Source organism: Antechinus flavipes, chromosome 6 (assembly GCF_016432865.1).
Source record: "Antechinus flavipes isolate AdamAnt ecotype Samford, QLD, Australia chromosome 6, AdamAnt_v2, whole genome shotgun sequence".
In the NCBI taxonomy this organism is placed as follows: domain Eukaryota; kingdom Metazoa; phylum Chordata; class Mammalia; order Dasyuromorphia; family Dasyuridae; genus Antechinus; species Antechinus flavipes.
In genome coordinates this window covers 85,497,022-85,519,031 of record NC_067403.1, presented here as the reverse complement: position 1 = coordinate 85,519,031, position 22,010 = coordinate 85,497,022, and the positions used below count along the sequence as shown (strand labels likewise).

General features: G+C 34.5%; 1 protein-coding gene across 1 annotated transcript in view; it reads left to right on the top strand.

Moving 5' to 3' along the window:
* Positions 1 to 415: 415 nt before the first annotated feature.
* The window catches only part of PDGFC (platelet derived growth factor C), a 229,347-nt gene continuing 207,752 nt past the window's right edge, over positions 416 to 22,010 (top strand). The window contains exon 1 of the mRNA XM_051965808.1: positions 416 to 753. Coding sequence (XP_051821768.1) covers positions 636 to 753 — 118 coding nt within the window. The 5' untranslated portion in view covers positions 416 to 635. The remainder of the gene's footprint in view (positions 754 to 22,010) is intronic.

The following is a 22,010-nucleotide window of genomic DNA, read 5'->3' as shown; positions in this document are numbered from 1 at the left end:
CCCTTTGGGGGTGGGTGGGGGTGGGGCAGGGGCAAAGGGGGAGGGGGACGAGGAAGAAAAGCTGCGTGCATCCCTTTGCAGCTTTGTTATTGATCAGGATCGTCTCCTTTCAAGCTCCACTTGGTTCCCCGGCTCGCCTTTTTCTTGGATTTTCGTCCCTTTCTGGTTCCCAAAGCTGACAGGTGCTTGAGAATCGCTGCAAGTGACTTGTCTCCTCTTCCCTCTCCGCCCCCCCTCCTTTTACTTTCCTCTGGTCGCGTGTGCGTTTTACCAGCACTACACCCCCCCCACCCCCCACCAGTTCGGCACAGCTCAGAATTGTTTAAACCTTGGGAAACTGGTTCAGGTCCAGATTTTGCTTTGATCCTTTAAACACACACACACACACACACACACACACACACACACACACACACACACACACACACACACACAAAACTGGAGACACAGAAGAGGGCTCTAGGAAAAAAGTTTTGGATGGGATTATGTGGAAACTACCCTGCGATTCTCTGCCGCCAGAGCAGGCTCAGCGCTTTCACCCCAAGGCAGCCTTCTCCTGGTGGTGGTGAAAGAGACTCGGGACTTGAAGATCTAAGAGAACTTGGTGTGTGTGATCTCTCCCCCTAATCAGCCAAATGCACCTCATCGGGGTACTGCTGCTGACATCTGCCCTGGCCAGCCAGAGATATGGAGCTCAGGCTGAGTCCAATCTGAGTAGTAAATTCCAGTTCTCCAGCAACAAGGAACAAAACGGTAAGACTCCCCCAACCGCCCCCTCCCTTTCTTTCTTCTCTCACTCCTTCCTTCCTCCCCCCCTTTTTTCCCTCCCTTGTTTCTTGGTCTCTGCTCATTAAAATTATGCCTTTTAGTGTGCGTGGGTACGTGCAATACAGACATGCCCATAAGTGATAGTCTAGCCATGCAAATGTGCGCGCGGTGCATTGGCACGGGCTGTCCGAGGTTACGTGTAGTTTGCAACTTCAGAAGCTGCCCTGACAATATGATATGAGTGCGACTGCTGCTTAACCGGAATGAGAAAAATGAACTTTTCACTTATACTTATTGCAAAACCTTTCAATAGTCGAGGGGATAGTTTGAGAATATGCCTTAGAAGCCAAAATGAATGAGATTTGGCAAGTTTGACTTTACTCTTGTGTGTGTGTGTGTGTGTGTGAATATTTGTGTATGAGTGAGAGACTATATGTGTATATATAAATATAAATGTATAACACATATATTATAAACATGTTACTGTCACTAGGAAACTTATCACCCTGGCTCAGTAATGCACTTTAAGTTTAAAAAAAAAGAGCAACAGTGAACCAACCAGAAGATAGGGAAGGGGAAAAAAAAAAAAAAAAAAAAAGAAAGAAAGAAAAACACAGACTTCTTGGAAAGGTTTTAAGAGAATTGAAAAAGTGTCTCCCCCCTCCCCCAATTTTTTTTTTTTTAATGCACCTTTGTATCCTTAAGTCCTTAAAGCTTTGGTGTTGTGTTTTTGTATGTGTTGTTGAATGAAGGCTATTTTGTGTGTGTGCTGGAAACGAGTTAATCCTGCATAGGAAATGAGAATTACTTTCAGCTTTCAAGTGTACCTGAAATGTTTAGAAAACTCTCAAAGGCAAGTTCCCTTGGGCTGGGACTGAGCAGAGCTGGAGAAAGGCCCCTTTCATAGAACCAGGACAGCTTCAGGGTGTGTAATTTGCTTAGCCTCTGAACCCCATATGATTTACATTATTCTGATTTCGAAGCACCTTTTCTCTTGATCTACCATTATGAAGTCATTTTTAAGAACACTCTGTAAATAGAAATATTATACTGCTCATGAAACCACAATGTTAATGCAGACTGTCTAAAATTAGACTATTAAACACCCTGTTTTCAAGTGGAGACTGGTAATGTTGCAAGGAAAAAAATAGAAATATACATGTTTTATATTAGTTTGTATGACATTTCTTCAGCATGCAAGAATGTCATTACTTCACATTGTCCAGGCCAAACCAACACACATGCATACCTAGAAACTCAGAGATGGAGAGAGTAATAACTTTAAACCACAATAGCTGAAAAGACAGTTTAAGTACTGTGGTGGTTAAAAACTTCACTTTGAACTTGAGACATTAAAAGTGTTTGTCTTCAAGGAGGATGATTCAACACAGTTTACAAAATTGGATAAGAATCCATGGACTTCTTTGCAGATATTTGAATTAATAGAGTATATGATATAGAATATTGCTGTTTCTTAATATTTATTTGTTAATGACATATAGCACCTTCCTGAATTGTTGATCAAAGAGATGCAGCAGATTAGTCTCTGATCTGAGGAATAGCAAAGAGATCTTGGAAAAGTGATCAGAAGAATCAGAGACACAGTCCTCAGTCCAGTAAAATACATATCTTTTTGAAAATATTGCATCTCATCACCTAAGTTTTTTTATCAACTCAAGTGTTCCAGATTTAAAACACTTCTTTCCATCTGATGGCTCATCCCCCCCCCCCACTATGTGCTCTCCACCTGTCACTTAACATCACTTTTATTTATTGGTGGACCTTTCATGCTGTTGCACCCATCACTTCTGGGTGGGATAGCTTGCCTGGCCCTGTTCCTCATCTGTTACTTTCTGGTTATTAACATGTCTGGGAGGTTCTCAGATTCAGGTAAGAAAGGAGTTCACTAAGACAGGCTACATTCTGTCCCTTTTAGGCCATACCCAACCCTTCTCTGAAGATTCATGCCTTGTATCCTAATCAGCTGGCAAGTGTTTCTGCTATGTTTAGCTCTCCAAGTACTAGAAGCAGGGAGGGGATTGAAACAGTGGAACTGGCCTAATGGCCTTTATGGCCCAAGGAGAAAGGAACCTAAGAACACGAGGGGGCAGTATAGAGCTATTGTCCTGCCCATTCTCAGGTAGATTTTTGTATTTCATAATTTTAAGTTTTCAAGGGGGTAACAGGTAGATTTCTAAAGAGGATTCCTATGTGGCATAGGCTCCCTTTTAACTTTACTCACTATATATTCCCTTTCCTTGTGCCAGTGTTTCTAAATGAGCTGTTGATTTATTCCTGGTTATTGCTTTCTTATGAAACTGGTTCAATTCTATAACCACAAAACTCCCTACAGATGTTACTTTACAAATGACATCAGCTTCTAGCTCTTTATCCTCGCCTCACCCAGTCATTGTACTGTTCCCTGAATGTTCTTCAAACAGCCAGACCCTAGAGGGCCATATTGATCCAGGATGGCCATATTTGGCCTTTGTTCATTTTCAACTTCAAGGATCCCCACAAGCCTGGACTGGTTCCAAGAATTCCCAGGGACCAGAACGGTCCCTGCTTGAACTAGCTCCAAGCCTATCCCAGTTGACTGGAAGAAGTAATGGTGCATTGGATTTGGGGCCTAAAGACATGGGTTCAATGCCAGTCCTTCTAAATTTAGTGCCATGGGTGACCTAGATGAAGGTTGAGGTCCCTTCTACCTGTCAGCAAGCCTTATTTCCCAGTCTGTAATGGCAGGGTTTTTGTTGTTGTTGTTGTTTTGTTTTGTAGAAATTTGTGATTAGTTTTTGGTCTCTAACTCAATTTTGACTTGATATTCTTTACTATCTACCTGCAAATATAAATTCAGTTCCTTTATTGTTACCCTTTATGCATTTATGGTTTTATTTCATAATATAATTATTTACATATTATTTCATATCCTCTAATTAGGCAATAAGATGTATAAAAGCTGTTCCTTTCCTAAATACTCTTTCTCTCCCACTGCCTAGAAATCTTCACACTAGTCTTTAATAGGTGGTGCATGCTAAATTGAGTAGGAAAAGTGACACTTTCAGATAACTGGTCTATTTTTTAAGTGTATAAACTTGAAATTGGCTATTTTAATGCACATATTTCTCAAATCTATCCTATGTTATAACTTACATATTCTATTTAATTATAACTACTTAATTACTAAGGAATTAATTATTTAATGGAAATCATTGAAGACATTTTAGTCTTTCCTTGATGACTTACAGATCATTATAACTGTATTATTGTATTTTGTATAAATATAGCGATGCCATTAGGGCTTAGAATTTTTCATCTCAATAGTAAATGGCCCCAGGTAACTAAGAATTTTATATTCCTGCTTTTTTTTTAAACTTTTAAAAAAAATGTTGTGCTTTATTTTCTTCATTTTCTCTATTAGTCTTTATTGTCAGTATTCCTGGTTCTAGCTTTGCTCCTCTCCTCTCAATTTGCTGCTTACAAACTGTCAGACTGAGAAAGCAAATGACTAACTTTGTGAAAATGTCTAAACTAAGAACAGATCAATTCTAAGTAGAATCAAGATAATCCCCTTGAAGAATTTGGCTTTTCTTTGTAACATAATTTTAATTGTTAGGAGCCTTTTTATGGTTTCTTGATAGGATGCATCTTACATCTTTCTGGACATGTGAAGTTCCCATGCTGTTTGGAATATAAGCATATTTATAAAATAAGCAAAAATTGCTGAAAAAAATACCTTTTCTCCTCAAGTCATAAGCCTCCTCTCATTTTACACTTAACTGTTCTCTATTTTGTAGTAAATCTTGTTTTTGTTTTTATTAGTAATTCAGAAACTTTTGACATCCATGAAAATTTTCAATTATGTACTAGAAAAGTTTAACTTTTCACAAATGCCACATGTGCCACTGCCTGATCTATTTTCACTTATGGCTAAAAGCTAAGCATGCATTGGTGGGGCTACATGTCTGTTTCATTTCCTTGGCCTTGTGACAACATGGTTTTTAATACTCTCATTGACAATTTTGTTTAGCAGCAAGCAAATGTAAATAGGGATCAGACATCTAACTTTAGTTATGTTATAGTGTTGTAGATTTTTTGAAGTTTGATTAATTTTGTGTACTTGATTATTATTTTCCATAAACTATGTACTTGCGTGTATATATTTATATCTTCTTTCTTGATGATTGAGAAAATTTTAAATGAATTTAGTTACAATTTTAGTGAATTAAAAAAAATACTTTATAGTAGAGGCAAATAGATTTGGTAAATATGCTGAATGTCACATATCTTTTGCTTCCCTCTTCCCTTTTATAGCCACCATTGGCCCAATACATTTCTTTCAATTTAAGATATTTGTGATTTCAGTAAACACAGGATACAGAATCCCATTTTAGCCTTGATTTCTATAATAGGTATTGGTGTCACTGGTCATAATAAATTAACATTTATATAGAGCTTTCTCTAAGTGCTTAGGAGATAGGTGCTAATCTTATTCCCACATATATATATCCCCTAATTTAAGTAAGCAAGGGTGCCCAAAGGCCTCACAGTTTCTGAGATCAAATTTAAATTCCAGGTATTCTATTCAAGGATAATATATATTAAAAAAAAAACATGCAGCAATACTAGCTGGCAAAAATGTAGTGCCTTAAGGTTTACAAAATGCTTTTTGGACATTATCTTATCTGATCCTTATGCTGGCCATGGGAACTCATAATAGCTTAAACTGATTATTAAATTCTTACTATGAAGATTTATGTCTCAGAAGTCACCACAGTTACATATTGGGGCTTGATTTATTGCTTTGTTGATTGTCTAAATTCAAGAAAGCCATGAAAAAAATGTTAGTAATGTAGATTAAATGTAAAAATATATTGGTGAGGGCTTTTTTTTCTTCCCAGACATCTGGTTGTTAAACATTTACCAGCATACCAGTTAGAGATAGCTAACTTTTATTATCTGCATTTCCCAAAAGAGGAAAAAGATGTAAAGCAGTTAACATTTATTCAGGGTCACCAGGTAGCATATGTTAGAGTTGAGGTTCTTGTGAATTCACATGTATTGGTACTTCAAACTCAGAAGCCAGCATGCTATCTATCGAACTACTTCTTATACGACTTCTTCTAAGAAATTGGTAAAGTGGAATGCAATTTTTGGTTCAGAAAATTAGTTGACCTTTTTCTTTCTTCTTTCTTCTTATCTGTTTATTCAACCTTCATATTAATTGTAGTTGAGAAATCAAAAATCAAGGATAAGTATTTCAGTATCTCAAACAAGGTTTAGAAATTGCATCCCCAATATCACTCTCCAGAGTAAGGCTTAAACCTTTGAAACATACATGACTTTGCTTAGTATAAAATAAATCTGCAGGTGAGTATTGGGAATAATATTTTTCTAGTAGTAAAATGCACATTTATGGAATATTCTTTGTTGGAACCCCTCTATTACGTATGTATGTTGAGCTATTGGTGATTTTTTTAACTACTGTGTACCTAATTCTAGTTCAGGCTCAAAGTATGCTATTGAGAATGTCAGGAGCTGAATGTGGTGATGAAAGCATAATCGTTGTTATTGTTACTTGTCCTTTGTTCTCAGGGGACCATGATGTCAGGGAGGTGATACCATGAAATATGAGTGAATTGGATTTAAGTGGGGGAGGATTGTGCAAGGTCACCTACCTCACTTTCCCCTCCAGAGCCATCTGGGTCCAGTGGCCAGATAGAGATCAGGAGGACTGGAGATTGCTACTGGAAAAGCTGAGTTGGGGTGTTCTCTTGAGTCATGGGAGTTTTGAACTGCAAAGTGTTATGCTGATTGGATGTCCTCACAAAGTAAAGCATCGATGTTCTGAGAAGAGAAATATGTTAGAGCAAATGACCACTTGTCTGAACTTTCATATCAATGTAATGTATCTATGTGGAGATTATCCATCCATAACTATAATTTGAAGATGCCAAAGGGGCCACATCATTCACAAAACTTCTACCAAATATCCTGACTAATGAGTCCTTCTATTTGTTAACTTGATAAAATGATTCTGGTTAGAAACTAAATGTCTTAGCTTGTTACCTGAGTAGATGCATTAGGGTGGAAAGTTGATCGGAACAGGCTGTTTTCACTTAACAGAGAGCAAGACAAATTGTGATCTGGAATAAAAGATAAAAGGAGAAAATGGGGCAAGTCAAGATATGATGCAAATCCAGTCAGCCTTCTATTCACCATATTATATTTTTACCTCTAAGAGGCAGACAGATAAACCTTGTGGGGAGATTATCAACCCTATTTTATTTTTCCATTGATATAGTTCATTAAGTTAAAAAATTTACCGGACCCATCAAGTGACAGAAGTTTTCACCTTTTGTAAAATCGTTTAATTCCGTTGGATTAAAGAGGGGAAAAGTCAATCTTACTGGTACAAATGAGGCATGTTGGAGTAATCAGATAATAAAAATGTCTACATTTAAATAACTTGCTATTTTTGTATCATTAGAAGCAAAAAGAGACAGGATAATAGAATTTTAATGAATTGAAAATTCATTAATTGATTTTTTAATTTCAATTTACTTAATTGAAATAATTGAAAATTGAAAAAAATGAATTGAAAAGCTATGAAAAAATATTTGTCTTACATGTCTGAGAACTCTATACTGTTGCTTAAATACATAAAAATATGCTCCCAAATTTGACCTGACTAATTTTAGATTTTCATTTCCTTTTTTCTTCTATTTTTAACACTCCACAAAACCATCCCTTAAGTTATTCCTGTTCCTTTGTTGCTTTTCCTTTGTCTGAACCTTAGAAATCTAGATTGTAATTTCGGCTTTGAACAGGACCAAAGCTAAAAGCTAAGCTACTCCTAAATCTTCACCAACTTTCTTTTCCTTTATGACTATTTCCAAGAGAAGGATCTTGAATGTTTAGGATGAAAATTTATTTTGGTTTTGCCAATCAGAAAGCAAATCCACGCAAAGTTCTAGAAAAGGTAGGCATTAAACAGAATTCTTATAAAATTTCAGAATTCTTATAAAAAGGGATTTTGAGCTATTTCCCTGAAGATATTTTTGAGAAATTATCAAAATTCAGCCTCTTAATGAAGCTTGACTTTACTTTGAAGGCTACACATATTCCAGAAAAGATGTTTTAAATGGGAAAAAATAAAAATTATATATAAAAATGTATCTGCAGAGAGAGAGAGAGAGAGAGAGAGAGAGAGAGAGAGAGAGAGAGAGAATGTATTTCCCTCTTAATCTTTTGTTATAATTTTAGTGATTTTTTTTCTATAGAAAACAATTTTATCATGGTAAGGTGATAAAAATGTCTAGAATTTGCTTCAAAGAACGTTGTAGCTTAAATGAACATTTCACATATGTTTTAATTCTTTTACATGTTTTCTTTAGAAAAGGATTCAAAAGGAATCAAAATGAACTTTGTATAATCAATTAAATGAAATTCATAGTATAAGAACATTTTTATTACATTTATAGTTTTCACTGATTATCTGGCAAATAGTTGTAGTCTCATGTTCATATCAGGTTGCTAAAAGAGTTTCTTGAAGATTTTTATTATTCACTCATTTTTCAGTCATATTGTACTCTTTGTAACACCTCCCTCCCTTCATTTAAGTTTTTTTTGGGTAAAGATATTGGAATGAGTTGCCATTTCCTTTTTCAGCTCATTTTATAAATGAGGAAACTAAGACAAGCATGGTTAAGTGACTTTCCAAGGGTTACATAGCTAGTGATTGTCTGAGGCTGGATTTGAACTCAGGAAATCAGTCTTCTTGACTGTTGAGACTTCCTGACCCAGCCCCTGTATCCACTGTGCCACAAAACTGCCCATAAAGGTCAGAGGATGCCTGTAGGTGCTGATTTGCATTTTTTAAATGATGATCTTATGTTTCAATCTTAAATATGTTGTTCTGACTAGGTACAAGATACCATTTTTGACTCTTCCTTCTGTTTATTTCATAAATATTTAAATGCCTGTTATTTAAGTGTCTGTGTGTGTGTGTGTGTGTGTGTGTGTGTGTGAGAGAGAGAGAGAGAGAGAGAGAGAGAGAGAGAGAGAGAGAGAGAGAAATGTATTTCCCTCTTAATCTTTTGTTATAATTTTAGTGATTTTTTTTCTATAGAAAACAATTTTATCATGGTAAGGTGATAAAAATGTCTAGAATTTGCTTCAAAGAACGTTGTAGCTTAAATGAACATTTCACATATGTTTTAATTCTTTTACATGTTTTCTTTAGAAAAGGATTCAAAAGGAATCAAAATGAACTTTGTATAATCAATTAAATGAAATTCATAGTATAAGAACATTTTTATTACATTTATAGTTTTCACTGATTATCTGGCAAATAGTTGTAGTCTCATGTTCATATCAGATTGCTAAAAGAGTTTCTTGAAGATTTTTATTATTGTTCACTCATTTTTCAGTCATATTGTACTCTTTGTAACACCTCCCTCCCTTCATTTAAGTTTTTTTGGGGTAAAGATATTGGAATGAGTTGCCATTTCCTTTTTCAGCTCATTTTATAAATGAGGAAACTAAGACAAGCATGGTTAAGTGACTTTCCAAGGGTTACATAGCTAGTGATTGTCTGAGGCTGGATTTGAACTCAGGAAATCAGTCTTCCTGACTGTTGAGACTTCCTGACCCAGCCCCTGTATCCACTGTGCCACAAAACTGCCCATAAAGGTCAGAGGATGCCTGTAGGTGCTGATTTGCATTTTTTAAATGATGATCTTATGTTTCAATCTTAAATATGTTGTTCTGACTAGGTACAAGATACCATTTTTGACTCTTCCTTCTGTTTATTTCATAAATATTTAAATGCCTGTTATTTAAGTGTCTGTGTGTGTGTGTGTGTGTGTGTGTGTGTGTGAGAGAGAGAGAGAGAGAGAGAGAGAGAGAGAGAGAGAGAGAGAGAGAGAGAGAGAGAAGTTATGATATAAATGATACTCTATAAATTTTCAACCTGGAATGTGTGAAAGCTAGAAATAATGTTTGACTCTAGCAGAATGTGAGTTGTGGCAACAAAGTAGACAGGCAACATAGTTCCAGATTTAAAGTTTTGAATGCTAGACATAGGAATTTTTCTTTTATTCAGTAGAAACCAAGGGACCTTTGATAGTTGTTTTTATTTGTCAAATTAAAATATCATCAGTACTCTGCATGATGAAGATTATTTTGACAGCCATGGAAAGTACAAGTTGAGAGAAATCTGAAAAAGACAGAAAGGCCAATTAGGTTTTTCCAGTAGTTAGCCAGAATGTTTTAAGGGCAATGAAGAGAAGGAAGGTGATTTCAGAGACAGAATTGACTTAACAGGTTTTACTAACAGATTGGATTAGGAGAAGGAATGGTTACATTCAAGGATGACTGAGGGCTTGAGTCTGATGATGGAAAGAGTGGTTCTAGCAATATAAAGAGAACTGAGGAGAAAAGGTATATTTTGAGTGGGAATGAGATCAGTTTTTGGACTGTAACTGAGTGTGAGATGTCAAAGCAATATAAAACTGAGATACTCAAAAAGTATTTGGATATATTGGAAGAGAGTGAGCATCAAGCAGCAATTGAGAAGACTAAATTATAAAGGTGATGTTTAAAATTATGGGCATAATATAGAATCATGAAGGGCAGAATGAAAATTGGGCAAAGGATGTAAATTAAGGACAACTGAATTCAAAAGTATTGAAGATGATGAGTACCCAGAAAGAAAGAAGGGAAGAATGAGACAAAACTGTAGACAATGTTAGTGGAAAGAAAGGTCAATGTTATAGAAACCAAGGGAGATGGAATGGTATCAATAAACAGGAATGGCTAACTGTTGCAGATGAATCAGAAATATCAGTTAGAATTAGAGCCGAAGACTAGCAATGAATTCGAAATGACCTGAGAAGAGAGCATTAGGGATATTGGAAAAAGTAGTTTCAGTCAATCAATAAATATTACAGAACCACATTTTAAAAATTTAAGAAATGAGCTTAGAAAGGAAATGGAACCAGCAACTACAGATTACTTTTATTGTCTTTTTTCCTTGTTTTGGTTATCAAGCCCTGATATGTCTCTCATCCTTTTCCCTAGTCTTATCCAGCTCACTGCCACCAAATATATTTTTTTTCTCCTCTAACACTGATTTCATTATGTCACTTCTTTGCTCAGAAACCTCAAATGACTCAACTCTGCCTAGAGACTGAAACAGGAATTCTGTTCCACTTTAGAAGCCTTCCATGATCTGGATATGCTTTTACTACACCAAGACACTAACCCTAACTAAGCTCTAGCTAAGCTATCCTTACTGTCTACATCTTCCTCTTCCCCCAAACAAAAGACTGAGCTCATTTATGACTCAGAACCTTTGCCCATGTTTCCACCCATTCATGGAATGTATTTCCTTCCCTCTATAACTATTCAAATTCAGCTCAAGTCTTACCTCACCAGCAGGGGTTTTTCTAATTACATAGTCCATGTGTTTGTATTTGTGTGTGTGTGTGTGTGTGTGTGCGCACGCGCATATATGCATGTGTGTGTATCCAATAATGATCTAGAAAGATGGACTAGAAACTCTATTTTATTCCATCTGTTCTATTTTTGCCTCACATATCAGAGAGAATAGAGATCCACCAAATTATTTCTTTTATTTATAAACTTCCCAGAAAAAAAAAAGTTTCAAACTTCATAAAAGGTTGTATCTAGGTGCTATTTTGCCCAAGAAAGAGATTACTTGTATAAATTTGGTTAAGCATTTTGAAATGAGGAGAATGAACACTTCTTAATAAAAAGAAAGGTATTGCAAGTTATGCAAAAGCACTCTTATGGCCCAAAGGTAATAGGATTAGTTTGCCATATTTGGCAATCAGTTAACTGAGATTTTAAAAAAGCTGCAAGATTCTAATGCCTGGCAGGAACTTAAAGATAATATCCAGCATCTTCATTTTATAAATTATGGGCTCATAGATGTAGAAATGGAAGCCAACTCAGAGATACTCTAGCCCAATCCAATCATTTTATAAGTAGGAAGACATGAGTCAAAGAAATGAATCTGTCCTAGGTCAGTAGCTAAGTTAGCAAAACTGAATGCATTTGGTAATACTGTCAAAATATGCATGGAATACTTTATGAAAGAAAATGTAAGCCAAAAATGTAAATAAAATTGTACCTTCTTTAATTCAATGATAAAATATAGACATGCTTCACTTGTCAACACATAATTTACAAAACAATATCAACAATTTACAAAAAGCAACAAACTTGGAAGATATTACTTGAATATTCAATTGTGAAAATTTCTTATCCCTTTAGGGTCCACACAGCTGGCCCAGATCAGTAAGTAGCACTAGGTAACATTTATATATATTTTTTTATTTTAGTATTATTTTAATATGATTTTTCCTAATTTCATGTAAATATAATTTTCAATATTCATTTTTGTAAGATTTAGAGTTCATAATTTTTCTACTTTCCTTCTTTCCCTCCCTCCATCCCAAGAGAACAAACAATTTGATATGTTATATAAGTGTTATCGTGTTAAACATATTAGTCATGTAAAAGAAGAATGAGAACAAAAGTGGAAAAACCATAAGAAAAAAAAAAAAACAAAGAAAAAAGTCCCAAAGTGAAAATAGTATGCTTCAATCTACATTGAGCCTCCAAAGTTCTTTCTCTGGATGTGGACAGCATTTTTCACCATTAGTCTTTTAGAATTCTTTTGGATTATTGTATTGCTGAGGAGAGCTAAGGCTACCATAGTTGATGATCTCACAATGCTGCTGTTAGTGTATGAAATGGTCTTCTGGTTCTGCTCATTTCACTCAGTATCAGTTGGTGTAAGTTTTTCCAGGTTTTTCTGAAATCCACCTGCTCATCATTTTTTATAGAAAAATAATATTTCATAACCACAATTTGTTCAGTCATTCTCCACAATATGTGGGTTATCTCCACAATGTCCAATTATTTGTCACTACAAAAAGAGCTGCTACAAATATTTTTGTGCATGTGGTCACTTTTTTATGGGATCACTTTGTGATACAGACCTAGTAGTGATATTATTGGATTCAAGGATATTTCCAGTTTTATAGCCCTTTGGACATAGTTCCAAATTGGTCTCAAAAATGATTAGATCTGTTCACAACTGCAACAATAGTGCATTAGTATTCCAATTTTCCCACATCTTCTCCAACATTTATCATTTTCTTTTTGTCATATTAGCCAATCTGGTAGTTATGGGTTTGTATCTCAGAGCTGTTTTAAATTAGCTTTCCTCTTATTAATAATAATTTAGAACATTTTTTCATATGATTTTAGATAGCTTAATTTTTTTTTCATCTGAAAATTTCTTGTTCATATTTTCTGACAATTTATCAATTGAGGAATGACTTTTATTCTATAAATTAGATTCAATTCTCTATATATTTGAGACTGGGGCTTTTATCAGAAACCCTGCCTGTAAACATTATTTCTCAGCTCTGCTTTTCTTCTAATATTAGTTGCATTGGTGTGTGTGTGTATGTGTGTGTGTGTGTGTAAAATGTAATCACAATTTTATTTAATGTATTCAAAATTATTCATTTTGTATTTCATAATGTTCTCTGTCTCTTGTTGGTCAAAAATTCTTCCCTTCTCCACAGATCAGACAAGTAACTATCCCTTGCTCTCCTAATCTGCATAGAGCTTCACTCTTTCATGTTTTAATCATGTATCCATTTTGAGTTTATCTTAGTATAGGGTATGAAATGTTTATCTGTCCAATTTTTGCCATACTATTTTCCAGTTTTTTTCAGCAGTATTTGTCAAATAGAAAGTTTTTAGCCCTGAAGCTGAAGTCTTTGCATTTATCAGTCAATTACTATAATTATTGGCTATTGTGTTTTGTGTACTTAATCTGTTCCACTGGTCCACCACTCTTTTTCTTAGCCAGCATCAAATACTTTTGATGATTGCCACTTCATAATTTTAGATCTGGTTTGGCAAGGCCACCTTTCTTTGCATTGTTTTCATTAATTCTGTTGATATTCTTGATCTTGTGTTCTTCCAGATGTATTTTGTTATTATTTTTTCTAATTCCATAAAATAACGTTTTGGTACTTTGGTATGGCACTGAATAGGAAAATTAATTTATGTGGGATTGTCATTTTTATTATATTAATTCTGCCAACCCATGAGCAATTTATATTATTTCCAATTGTTTAGATTAGACTTTATGTGAAAACTATTTTGTAATTGTGTTCATATAGTTCCTGGTTTGTCTTGGCAGGCTAAACTCCCAAAACTTTATATTGTTTATAGTTATTTTAAAAGGAATTTCTCTTTCTATCTTTTACTGCTGGATTTTGTTGGCAATATATAGAATTACTGATCTTTTATGTGGGCTTATTTAGGACCAGGTTATACAAACAAAATGACAGTAAATAGATGGTAGCCATGGGACATTAATTCAGTACTAACAACTACACTTGTAAATTGCTTGTGGATACTAGAATCTCATTTCTCATATAGCAGTCTTTTGCTTTACTTTTTTTTTTAAGAGTTGGCAGGTGGGTTTGGTGATTAAAAGAACTGAGTCTAAGAACTTATGTATGCATTATTACCATGTTAGAACTAAGAGAGACATTAGAAACAATTTATTCTAATTGCTAATATAATTATCTCCAAAGTCATTTTACAGTTCTAGGTAAAGTGTTTCACTTTTTTTTTAATTGATGTGATTGGATAAGATGATCCTCACTTTCTCTTAATTTTCTAATTTTTGAGTACTTTTAGGTTTTTCAATTCTTAGAAACTGAAATTTTAAAGAAACAGTTGTTTATTAAAGTACCAGGGTATTGAAACTGCCTCCCTGCTCAAATGATTTTGTAGGATTATATCTTTCGATTATATCTTGTAAGATAATATGACTATAACTCAGAATACAGCTGATCCAAATACTTCATTTTATAAATAAGGAAATAGGGCCCATGGAAACTTACTTAAGGTTACTTATATTTGACCCCAAATTCTCCATCTACTGAGCTAGTGTTCTTGTCCACACTATCAATTTGTGCAAACATTCACTCACAAAATCAGTGTTTTACTCCAAAGGACTTCTTGGTGTAGTAGGAAAAAACAAATAAATGAAAACAATAAAACAAAACCCCAAACTGTAGATTTGTCTCTGATATTGACCAGGTGTGTGAGCTTGGGCAGAGACACAATAATAGCGGCTCATTTTTAATAGCACTTTTAGGTGAGCTAACTCCTTAATTTCAAGGTTACAAAAAGCTAAAGAAATGCAAAGTGTTCTTAGAAATCTGGCCTACTTTTAATAGTGGATTGACTACTTTATCTGTATTTTATTGGTTTATTGGTATAGAGAACTATTGGTATGATGAGTGCACATTTGTCAGTGCCTTATATAATGCTGAGGTCTCCTGTCTCAATCCTCATTTCTCCCCTGGGTGATTTAATAAGTGCCCTTCTAGCCCAGAGGTTCTGTGACTCTGACTGCTGTGAGCTCACTTGCAATAGCCTCTTCCTGTTGCCATGGTGCTGAGTAATCGCTCTAACCGCTGCCTGGTTCCTAATGTAAACGTACTCTTTTCTGGGTCTGAGTCCCTAATCTTGCTTTCAGGGTGTTTTACTTTGGTCTGGCTTTAAATTGTCTTTTCAGCTTTCTTTCTTTCTTTTTTTTTTCTTTTTTAAAACTTGTGTTTTATCCTCCCCTAAGGGTAAGGGAGTACTGGTCTGAGAAAAAAACCTCCTTTTTCCTTCTTTTAGAGGGAGAAAATGAGGGGACTGGGCTGGAGAGGGTCAAAAGTAATTATAACAACAAAGAAACAATGAATACACCTTAATTTGAAAATATTTCCCTTCCACTTAAACTCCCTTGCAAGTTCTACAGGTACATAGAAAGAGACCCTTGAGTCAAAAAGGGAATTTTTGGGAGACCAGCCAAGAAGAATGAGTGCCCAGGAAAACCAGCTTTTCACCATATTTGCTTTTGGAGGAAAAAAAAAGTCTCCCAGTGATAAAGAGAAGCTTCTCTTTCCCTTTAGATTTCTGACAAGCACTAATTTCTGGAACTGTACTGTATTTTCAGAGAAATATTGCATTTTCTTCTCATTTAGTTGTCTTCTTTGAATGGAGTTATAATGAATGTGGGTTATAACTCTTAAACCCTGAAGTTAAGTGTTTCCAAATTTAATAATACTAGAGAAGACATAATTAGTTGAGAAGATAAGAGGGTATTTTTAACTCAAATGTCTGAAAGAATTTGATCATATTAAAACTTACTGAGTATTCTGTTATGTTTCAGGGAAAAAAGTGTTTAAAATAAGATATTGAAGTCTGCTTTTAACCTTTAAATATTGCTTTCTAGAAAATCAATTAGCATTTTTTTTTATCAAGGGACTACTATGTGCAAAGCAAAGTGATTATGCATATACTTGTTCAAATCAATTAAACCCAATTTTTTCCTTCAATTTATAAATAAAAGAATGGTTTACTAAACTGCAAAATAATATTTTGAACTGTTAAAAACTTACAAATTTCAGATTTCATTAATCAAGACCTTATTCAAAGGTCTTATTCAAAAAGACTTATTCAAAACAGTTCCTATAAATATTATACTTAATCATTCTCATCATCTACTTCAACAGATAAGGGAAACAAACAAACAAACAATAAAACATAATGAGCTTAGTTTCTAGTTAGCCAGAATTAGTCAGAATGGTAGGAATATAGCTTATATCTTCATATAAACAAAGAACTGTCTTTATAGAACATTAACATTCCTACAGAATGACTCAAGGCAGATAAGTATCTTTAAGGATGCCCTAGTAGACAATGACTGAAATAATAGTAATAATAAATTTTAACTTTTATACAGCTCTTATTGTGTACTATGTTAAACACTTTGAAATTTTTATCTCATTTGATCCTTACAATAGCTCTGTGAATTAAGTATTAATATCTCCATTTTACAGATGTGGAAACTGAGGGAAAAAAAGAGGTTAAAAAGTAAGGCAAATAGGGACAGCTGGGTGATGCAGTAATGTTCAGTCTGGTCTCAGGAGAACCTGAGTTCAAATGTGACCACATACACTTAACACTTACTAACCGTGTGACCCTAGAAAAGTAATTTAACTCTGATTGCTTCAAAAGAAAGAGAAAAAGTGAAGCAAATAGAGATTAAGTGGCTTGTCAAGGATCCCACAGTTAATATCCTAGACCAAATTTATACACAAATCTTTCTGACTCTAGGCCCAGAGGCTACCAATTTCATCACCTACATACTTATAGATTTTGTTAGCTCAGTGAATCTGTTAAAATGCAAAAACAAAGTCCCACACACATATAAACACAAAAACACAAACAAAAAATGAGATATATAGCAAACATTAGTCACTCTTTTCATAGTATTATTTTAAAAATCACCTAGTGAATATGCTGATTTGTTTGCTGAAAGATAATACTGGAAAATTATTGTCGGGCTTTATTAAAAGGCCTGGAACATAGTCTTGATATGGAAGATCTAATCTTGGTATAGGAAATATTCTGATGTCATGGAGCTGTGGATTGGAGATACTAGCCTGTTGGGGAAGCCTTGTTTAGTAGTGATGAGAAAACTATTTTGAGTAGCTCAATGTTTTCAGAGTAGAGATGTGCTTCTCTTTCTTAATGTTCTTCAGCTGGGCTCTGCACCTGCCTTTTGATCCACTTGAGTCTAGTTCTTGTCTGAAGAGCACATCGGACTTTATTATTTATCTCATATTACTTCTGCTGGTTATTTTTGCCAAATAGATCTAGGATCATCTGTCTTTTAAAGAGTCCTTTTATTTATCTTTTTTTCTTTCCTTTGAGAAATAAAAAAAAGTTCCTTATTTCACTTACAGCCATGAATGCTCACAGAACCCAGGGAATTAGAAATGCAAATTGGAGGCCATTAAAATATTATCATTTGTTTTTAGATGACATTTGAGGATATTTTAATCAATGAACCCTGTATGAACATTTGCTTAAAATGTGAAAAAATATAGAAAAGGCATCTCCAATTCCCTTATCCATATTCATTTTCAAACTGGTTTCTCATTAAGTTTTGATTAAAAGTTACAGTGAGAGTGTTCATTTTATATTGATAGAATTCAAAAATAAGTGATTACCAGTGGGAGGCAAAATGCCGAAGGATAGAAAAGAAACTCAATATCCTCTGGCACTTTTAACTAAGTCCTTATAGGAACACAATGGGACCTCTAGGGAGGTTCAATCACAATTGTAGTCAATTATCCCAGGAGTATTTGAATCTTCACCCCCCCATCCCCCAAGAACAGATAAGATCCAGTATGATCTATACTAGTAATTCATGAAAATCTGCACTAACAATAAAACCTTAATAATTTATCAAAGAAACAGAAAGCTCTGCAAAATGTGTTTGCATAAACTATCATAGATTGCATACTGTAAAAGACTTCATAAAGGATGCTTAGGCAGCTCCTGCAGTGCAAAAGGTGGGACATATTTAAAGGAGGGGATTACCCTTCTGGAAACAGGTTTATGGTGCAAGCAATTAAAGGATGGAGGGTGGTGGGGGAAGGGAGGAAACAAAAAGGGAGGATGGACTCTGCTCTTTCTTTTCCAAAGAATTTAAACCCATAGTGGAGCTATAAACAGCTATGCATTTTTATTTTGTTTGTAGTTTTCTTTTGAGGGATTAATCATAATAAAGTTGAAAGTATCTTAAGAGATTATCTAATGCAGAAACTCAGCCTTTTTTGTGCTGTGAATCTCTTTTAAAGCCTATGGATCCCATATCAGAAAAACTGTTGTTTTTCAATGTTTAAAATAAAATATTGACTATAAATTAATGATATTGAAATAGCCATTATCAAAAATTTAAAAAAACCACTACATAGAATTCCCAATCCCTCTATTTTTGTCCACCTGCATTTCTGATTTCCTTCATAGGCTAATGGTACACTATTTCAAAATCCAACTCTTTTTGTACAGCAAAATAACTGTTTGGACATGTATACATATATTTTATTTAACTTAAACATATTTAACATATATTGGTCAACCTGTCATCTGGGGGAAGGAGTGGGAGGAAGGAGAGAAAAAGTTGGAACAAAAGGATTTGCACCTGTCAATGCTGAAAAATTATCTATGCATATATCTTGTAAATAAAAAGCTATACTAAAAAATAAAATTTAATTAAAAAAAAGAAAAAAAAATTTAAAAAATAGTTCACATACTCTAGGTTAAGAACCTTTCCCTCAACTAATGATTTTATAAATCTGGAAGTTAGTGACCCAGTGATCATCCTAATTCAACTAGTGATGTTACTATATCTTTGGGGCCCTACAATATCAAGATAACAAAAGATGCCCAGAAACAAATTTAGCTTTTTTTTTCCCCACACCTAGTTTTAAATGAGGTTTCCGGCCTATTAGAAAGAGGTATTATGGCCTCTAGCTCAAAACAAGTGTTTATCTCCATTGCTTAGTTTGATGTTCAGCAGTCAAATTGTCTATATTTTGAAGAAAAGCACCAGCCCTAAAATAGCAGGCGTGTGTAGGAATATGTAGAGAGGCAACCACAGCACCTGGCTGATAGATTGATGTTTACCTCCAAGCAAGTGGTCACAGCTTTCTTGGGATTTTAGCTGGGCTTAAAGCTGGGTTTACTAAGTGTGCTTATGAAAGGGGAAACTGGGGAATTAAATGATCTCTATGTTCAAGAAATAAGAGTCTACTTTCATGGAATAAAATTTATGTTTATTCTGTATCAATAACTTTTAATAGGCATCAGTTGGACTCTCCATTAAACTAACTGCTATAAAAATGGTTTCCTTTAGAAGTACTATTTATGTGTTAAAAATTAAATTAGGCCATCTGTATTTTGGACTTTGTTGCCAACTTTCCATTTGCAAGTTTCTGAAAGATCAGTTCCACCATAGCCAGATATTCTGAGATGCAAATCTTTGGTAAGAGATTGTCAGTACCCAGATTCTTCTTGGACAAAGGGGACTTAATGGAATATTTTTTGTTGAAAATATAGAATGACAGCAGGCACAGGAAATGCTTTTGGTATGGGGGAATGCATGCCTTTTCCAAACAGCAAACATTGTTCTGAAAATTTCCCCGGTAGTGGTGACTTATATGAGGCTACATCCATCTGAGGAGAGCTTGTTTAACTGGCTTGTGGTTCTGGGGCCCATTCAAACACTCTTAAACAAAATAAAGGGAATGGATGTAATAACTTCTTTATGGAAAGGCCATAAAAAGCTACAGGGCCGTGTAAACAAATTGGGTCATTTACTAGATGTTTAAGTGATAGATTTGCAGTCCAAATTCAGGGGTGTGTATTATGTTTTACGGGCTCTTTACCATGGTTTACCTTGGGAATAAGGACTGAAACTAGTTTTTTGGTAGTATTTTGAAATTCATTGTTAATGTTTTACTCTTCTGTTGAAAGCACACAATTAAACTTATAAGCATTTTGTATCATAAATTTGTTCCATCTTGGATAACAGGCATCTGTCTGTACAACTCCCGCATGAAAACTAGATTTATGTCATAATTTTATAGTAGCACTGTGTTCTGTTCCAGGGGAAACAAAATAAAAATATGATGGAAATTGAAATTTTCCTTCTGGGCACAGGCATGTCTGGCCTAATTATAAAATAACTGTCCTGGCATATAGGAGCATGCTCATAACTACAGCTATGTCAAGTAGAAATCCAAAACAGTTATGCCTTAACAGTGGCTATAACAACACTAGTCTTGCAATAACAGCTGTTATAGAGAGGCAGGTGTGACATTCAGCTGTCATATTTGAGATTTGAAATAATATGTCCCATGCCAAGGTGTTTCTGCTTATAGGAAAGGAGTTTCATTGACTGGAGCTATTCCTTTTAACCCTTAAAAGCTTGCTGTTCACATAAGAAAAAAAAATCAAAACAGTACATACCAGAATGAGTTAGCCCTTTATATTGAACAGTGAAGATTCTCTGTCAGGTTCACCTACATTCTTACAATAAATACACTGAATGAATGGATCATTCATTATTAATTTGTCTAATATGTTAATACTTACACACAGGTATAAACCTGAGGATACAGATTGAAAAAGTAAGACAATACAGCACTAAAAGAACTCCCGTTTTAATGGGGATATAGCACATAGGAATATTTCAGAGACATATCAGGTTGAAAAGTACTATTGTCCTTAGTAAATAGCAGCAAAATAGATGTTAATGCTTCTTCTGGTATGTCATTTCTACTGACAAAATAATAAAGACAAAACTACAAACTTGCCTCTTCCTTCTATCAGCAATTTCACTAAATAATAATAATAGCTATCACATATAAATAACACTTAGTGTATATTAGGCACTATGCTAAGGGTTTTATGATTATTATCTCATTTAATCCTCAGAACAACCATCAGGGAGAGGGGGCAGATGTTGTTATCATCCCAATTTAATTAATGAGAGAACTGAGGTCAAATGACTTACCCTGACAGCTAGAAAGTAGCTGAGCTAAATTTGAACTGAGATTCTTCTGACTCTGGGTCCAGTGCTCTATCCTAGCTGCCAGTGTCACCTAACTACTGGAATAGTATTTCTTCAATGCTTCTCTATTGCTTTAATCAATACAAACCAAATTTCTCTGCCTATCACATGCTTTCTCATTACAATTCATCCACAACCTACTATTCTAGACTTACTTTTAACACACCTGTCCTTCAGTCCTTTGCTTCATTACAGGGAGATCTACTCCTGAATTAACCTTGTATTTTCCCAACTTTTTTTTCTCATTTTTTTTTGTACTTAGAAAACTTCAACTTCCTTTACTAAAACCCTATCCATCTTTTTTTTTTAATTTTCCTTAAATGCTTTCTCTTGTCTCCTGTCAATAATACCTTCTTCCCCCATTTTGGACTCATAGCATATTAATTACATGAACAATACACATAAGAATGGTGTATTATTTTGTATTAGAGGTATCTTTTGTCTAAACTCTGTGTTTTTCTAAGAACTTGGCATAATAGTTGCTTAATAAATGTTTGTCCAATGTTATTGAAAGTGAAGATCAAAACTAAGGAAACTCACCAGTTCTTGTCAATACCATAGATTTTATTCACCCTGTAATGTTATTCAATAATTGTTGGCTCTTCTGTTCATCCTTTAGAGGAAATGATTAATTTTTACCAAAGGTTTCTTCCAGTTAGCCTTCAGAGTTTCAAATACTGATGGCATCATCTTGTGC